Source organism: Oncorhynchus nerka, linkage group LG14, assembly GCF_034236695.1.
Source record: "Oncorhynchus nerka isolate Pitt River linkage group LG14, Oner_Uvic_2.0, whole genome shotgun sequence".
In the NCBI taxonomy this organism is placed as follows: domain Eukaryota; kingdom Metazoa; phylum Chordata; class Actinopteri; order Salmoniformes; family Salmonidae; genus Oncorhynchus; species Oncorhynchus nerka.
The window spans coordinates 94,666,568-94,672,955 of NC_088409.1; the positions used below are offsets into that span (position 1 = coordinate 94,666,568).

Consider the following 6,388-nt stretch of genomic DNA (forward strand, 5'->3'; position numbering starts at 1 on the left):
TGATCAGAATTGGGAAAACTCAGGCGGGGTTTTATTCTGGCAGTCCCATGATGCCAGCTCAATGTCTGCACTCATGGGCAGGCCTCTGATTTAGTTCAAGTCCAAAGGGAATTGGAGTTTCATTCATGAACCAGTCTAAAATCACATTACATAATTTCGCCAGTAGTTTTATCTTTACTCATTAATTTTATACAACAATTACATGTAAGCCTCATAACTGAGACTCTTGTATAAACAGGGTTATGGTAAAGTGGCTGTATTGTCTCTCATGGGTTTCACAAAATTATACTAAACGGACCAGTTCGTAGCTAATTACTTCACCGATCTTTTATACAATCTCCAGAACATGAATATTGTTCGGTTCTCCAGCTCTGTGCTCTCATACAGAGCTTTGTTCTCTGTATGAAACTCACTGTCTCTCTACACTGTCTGGCCATGAGGAAGAATCTCCTCCAGGAATTTATGACCTCTCTGACCACAGCAGCCTGGGTGTAGGAGAGAAAGAGGGGTGGGAAGGGGGGTGCAGAATTAGGGGCATGGTGCTCGCTGAGTCCAAAGAGTACAACGTCATGACACTATTTAAAGGCACAGTGAACTTAGTGTATGTACACTTCTCACACACTGGAAGTGTGAATTATAAGTGAAATAATCTGTCTGTAAACAAATGTTGGAAGAATGACTTGTCTCATGCACAAAGTAGATGTCCTAGCAGACTTGCCAAAGCAATAATTTGTTAACAAGAAATCTGTGGTGTTGTTGAAAAACAAGTTTTAATGACTCCAATTTCAACTGTATATGAAAATGTTTATTATATTATTATAATACATAATATGACGAATTACAATATCAATTAAACACATGCACCTCAATGTTATATCAATTCATATAGGAATAAAGCTTTTCTCCAACAACATGGAAGTGGTTCCACTCTGTAGGCTACTGCTAATCACATCATTTAGCAGGTCTAATTAGATTTTAACACTCTAGATTTGAACAATCTCTCATGACATTGGAATATCTAATGTGAACCTGTTACACGTTAATAGTTACAATGTTACCAATGATTATCTGCTAAATTGTTGTTCATCTCTGTCAGAGTCGTCCTACCTAACTGTATAATAAACCATATAACTGAACGTTACAATGTTTTTTAAACTCAATCATTTCTTAATAACGTTTATCATTGGATGTCTTCTCCATAAGGTGTTTCTTGGTGTTCTTCTCCGGCCTGAACAGAATAATAAAGCATTTAGGAACAAATAATAGAAAGAACAACCCAAAGCTAGAGGTGATGATGGCAAAGATCTCCACAGCTACAGTCAACTTCCCAGGAGAGCTGACATAAGCTGGGATAAAGGTGATCCAGACTGCACAGAATATGAGCATGCTGAAGGTGATGAATTTGGCCTCATTGAAGTTATCAGGCAGCTTCCGAGCCAGAAAAGCCAGCACAAAGCACAAGAGAGACAGGAGTCCTATATAGCCCAACACAGCCCAGAAACCAATAGCTGAACCCACATCACACTCTAGAATGATCTTTTCCTTGTAGGTAGTGAGGTTTTTAATGGGGAAGGGAGGGGACAGGACCAACCACAGAGTGCATATCAAAGCCTGGACAAACGTGAAGGACACTACAGTCAATCTCTGCTGTGGAGGACCAAACCATTTCATGACATTACTGCCTGGAAGTGTAGCCCTGAATGCCATCAACACCACTATTGTTTTCCCCAGAACACAAGAGATGCAGAGGACGAAGGTGATCCCAAACGCTGTGTGACGCAGCATACAGGACCATTCAGAGGGCCGGCCAATGAAAGTGAGAGAACACAGAAAACACAGAGCCAAGGAGAAGAGCAGCAGGAAGCTCAGCTCAGAGTTGTTGGCCCTGACGATGGCTGAAGTTCGGTGTCGGTAGAAGACGGTTGCCGTGGCGATGGCCAGACAAGCCCCGACCACAGAGCAGGCGGTCAGGATGATTCCGAGGACCTCGTGGAAGGACAGGAACTCCACAGGCTTAAGGATACAGAGGTCTCTCTCAGCGTTGGGCCAGTACTCCTCGGGACAGATCAGACAGTCTGAAGAATCTGACCAAGACAATGTAACAGACATCAAATGTTAATAATAATAGATTCAGGTTTTATTTATTTACAAATACATGTCCCACAATGCTGCACTTTGTGAGTTTACAATAAAGAATGTTGAATTCATGTGCAGCTTACATGAGATATTATCACCTTAATTTAACCAGATTGGCAAGTTGAGAACAAGTTCTCATTTACAACTGAGACCTGTCCAAGATAAAGCAAAGCAGTTCGACACAGCCAACAACACAGACTTACACATGGAGTAAAACAAACATACAGTCAATAATACAGTAGAAACAAGTCTATATAGATGATAAGAATAGGAACATGATTGACAGATACTACCTTTGTAGTGCTGGTTATATGAATAAACCACTTAGTAAACCGTGACAGAAATTACTACACATTTTTGCCAACTGTTCCTATAGTCCTACCTGTGTTATTACTGATCTCTCCCTCTGCACATTGGATACAGTCATAACAGCATACAGGCTTTCCTTTCTGTACAGCCTTACGAGTGCCTGGGGGACAGCTCTCACTGCACACTGACACAGGTACTTGTGTACTGTTCTTTACCCAGGTGATTTCCCTCTCCATGTCAAACCTCTGGTCAGGAGGCAGGGACGCATCATAGCGCCCCACTGTCACAAACTCCATCTTCCCACTCTCCCGTATCTGCCAGTTGACCAGCTCATAGGTGGCCACTGGGTCCCCGTTGGCGTCGAAAGACACCTGGTACCCGTTACGAGAGAAGTTCACCCTCCTCAATCTCTCCAGGACCTGGGGGTTGGAAGGGGAAGAGAGAGAGAGAGAGATGGGACGAGAGAGAAGGAGAAAGGTGAAGAGAGATGGAGATAAGGGAAGAGATAGATGAGTGAGTGGAAGAGAGATGGAGAGATAGATGGACAGAGGGGAAGAGAGAGATGAGAGATGGAGAAAGGGGAAGAAAGATGGAAAGAGAGAAATGGAGAAAAGGGAAGATAGATGGAGAGAGAAACAGAACATTAATTCAAATCAAATTTATCAGATGTGTTACTTCAGAAGAAGTTGTAAAGTATAATGAGAACTCCTAGGCCTTCATACATATAGTATAAATAAACATATTCACCAGGAAATGATACTATAGACTTGTCATTCACCTGTGTTGGCTTCACATTAAGGTTTTTGTCACAGTTCACAGTGGAGTTTTCTCTCTCTTCACAAACGATGCTGTGGATGGCGTGTGCTATGGCATAAACAGCTTTATACACCATGTTAGTGACACGCAGCTGGGATGTATCTGTGTAGGGGGCCTGTAGCTGCTGTATATCCTCACTGCCATCACACACCTTCTCTTCAACCCCAACACCTGTAGAGGTCCCTACAGATAGAGAGAGAGAGAGAGAGAGAGAGAGAGAGAGAGAGACAGACAGACAGACAGACAGACAGACAGACAGACAGACAGACAGACCAGACAGACAGACAGACAGACAGACAGACAGACAGACAGACAGACAGACAGACAGACAGACAGACAGACAGACAGACAGACAGACAGACAGACAGACAGACAGACAGACAGACACATGTAAATAGATCGATGGACAGAAAGATTGGTGGGTGGATGGATGGATGGATAGATAGATAGATTGATTGATAGATACCTGTCCTCAGCCTACAGCCAAATGCTCCCTCCCAGAACTCAGTGAGCAGGGGAGAGTTGGACACCTTCTGTGGGGAGAGGTCCAGGAGGAAGTCCCTGAGGCCGGGGATGACAGAGCGTTGGATGCCAAATCCGATGGCCCCGGCAAACAGTCTGAAGCGCAGCATATCTGGGTCAGTGACCCAGGTCTCACTCCCGATCCACTGGCGGGGCGGAGAGGGCAGGCGTTCCATCTCCTCCAGCAGGTTCCTCATGTCCCCAGAGGATACGAATGCAACCACCACCCGGGCTGTGGAGCTGGGGAACATGATTATATCATATGCTTAATATGCTGGTCATGTTTGTCATTCATTGAAATGTCTCAGTGAAGTGAACGTGAACATTAGTATTAATCAACACTTTTGACATGCATAAGATACTGTATGCAAATCATGTTGATCTCACAGATCAGCGTTGGGAAAAGAGAGAAATTAATAACAATAGTATTTTTTTTTATAAATATGGTCTTGCATTTGTGTGAATGAAAAGTTCACCAGTAATCACGGATCACCTGCGGATCACATCGGCCACCCGTTGCACTCTGCTGAGTGGGTTGGTACGGGAGAAGGCTTCAGAATACTCTACACAGATACCCTCCTCTTGTGCTGCCTGTAGGAAAGCAGCCATCCCGTTATTACCGTAGTCAGAGTCGGAACGGACCGCCCCAATCCAGGTCCAGCCAAAGTGCCTGATGAGGTGGGCCAGAGCGGCAGCCTGGAACTGATCACTGGGGATGGTTCTGAAGAAGGTTGGATACTGTTTCTTATCACTCAGACACGCACAGGTGGAAAAGTGGCTCACCTAGTTAAAAACAGACAGTCGAAAACATGAGAAAGAACATAATGTTGGCCTAACAACTAATGTTTTGGCAACTTCCTGTTTTTTTTATTTAGCTATTTTTAATGATGTTAGGGAGACATTATAAAAAGGATACACAAAAGTGTGATCCCTGGTCTCCCATAACAACCTAGCATATGAAAGATAGTCCTCAGATCATTTTAAAAATCCTATAGAAGTTCTCCAGACTCATAGCCCTAAGTCTATGTTCAAATTCCTTTGTCCACATCATTTCACACAGAAATGTATATTCCTGAAAGAGAGGATAATACAGTTGGAATACAAAGAATTAAAAGTAGAACTCATTCCTGAAAGAGAGGAGAATATACATTAGGAGTACAGTAAATTAAAAGAAGCTGAATGATTTCTTTCCACTGGAGTTTACCTGAGGAATGCCGAAAGGGCCGATAATGCGCAACATGCTGATGGTTGGCGTGGAGGCAGACTCGCCAACGATAGCTGTCACGGTAGCCGACCCCGAGCACTGTTCTCCGGTATCAAACATGGGGTCCAAGCCGTTAGCCAGCTGGACGGCCACTTTCACGGCCATGGGGACCGAGGAGCAGGAGTCGTATACTTGATAACCAAGCGTGACACCCGGTAGAAGGTAGGAACTGTTGTTTATCTCCTCAACTGCGAAGACCATGGCGCGCGAGAAGCGCAACTCACGGGAATCCATTCTGTAAATAGAAGATAGGTCAGTGAGCACCTCCTGACGAATCACTAACTAGCCTATAGAATGTTTCCATGACAAACAGCCTAATATCTAGTATCATTTTATTTTCCACACCGTCTATATGCCTACACTTTTGTTGTCTGTAATTGAGGACATTGTAATATAGCCTGCATTTGAAAATGTGATCCTTTGTAACAGTAGTCTTTACCTACTCTCTCAGACACAAACACACATTTTATCTGTCTTTAACACACTTTTAATATGCCTTAAAACACTGTTTATCTGTTTTTAAAACACTGTTCATCTGTCTTTAAACAGACTGTCTCTTTAAAAAAAAAGTTTATCATCCTTAAATACACTATTTATCTGTCTTTAAACGCACTTTATCTCTGTCTTTAAACACACTGCTTGCCGGTCTTTAATCACAGTTTCAATGTCTTTAAAACACAATTTATCTGTCTCCCCACACAGCCACAGTCCTGTCCCCTGTTCCCTCTTGCGCTCACTGACCTCCCTGTGCACTGCAGGGGCTCAGGCAGGCTGGTGTAGCTGTGATCCAAAGTGTTCAAATAGTAATGAATGGAGAAAACACCCCCGATGACAAAGTCCCCATCCTGGGAGAACGCCGGAGGACGAGGGGTGCCTTGGAGCCTGCATCTGACAGATTCCAGCCCAGAGGCAGAGCTAGAGGCAGACGCGAGCAAGGCAAACCCACCAGCCACCACAGCTAGATGTAGTAGAACCAGACTACCAGCAAGACTTGTATCCAGAGCAGGAGCCGGAGAGAGCCTCATTCCCCTGATGTGTAGAAGGTATGGAGTAATACAATGCCATACAGACCCACATAGGTCAGGATACCTCTCTTCTCTGGGTTAAATACCCACTGTACCTCTGTGGGGATTCCTCTGGGGGCCACACTGTGGGTAATGCCATGCCAAGGAGGGAGGGGCTAGAGGCTGCTCTGCTCACCCAGTCAGGTCCTGCTTCTTTCAGCTATAGAGAGTGTATGCGCCAGTATCAGAACTATGTTGACTGTAATGGTTTAGATAGACATAAACATACATTAGACACACAATAACCATGAGCCTCTTATATTTCCTTTACTGTCTA

The 6,388-nt window shown here is 44.0% G+C and overlaps 1 protein-coding gene across 1 annotated transcript; it reads right to left on the bottom strand.

Moving 5' to 3' along the window:
* Window positions 1-789: 789 nt before the first annotated feature.
* On the bottom strand, window positions 790-6,086 carry LOC115124186 (extracellular calcium-sensing receptor-like). Its single transcript, XM_065000571.1, has 7 exons — window positions 5,789-6,086; window positions 4,988-5,282; window positions 4,277-4,566; window positions 3,728-4,023; window positions 3,224-3,444; window positions 2,519-2,864; window positions 790-2,084 (listed from the first exon to the last, which is right to left on the bottom strand). Exons 1-7 carry the CDS (start codon window positions 6,070-6,072, stop codon window positions 1,168-1,170), a joined length of 2,649 nt encoding a protein of 882 aa, XP_064856643.1. The 5' UTR covers window positions 6,073-6,086; the 3' UTR covers window positions 790-1,167.
* Between the last annotated feature and the right edge of the window lie 302 nt (window positions 6,087-6,388).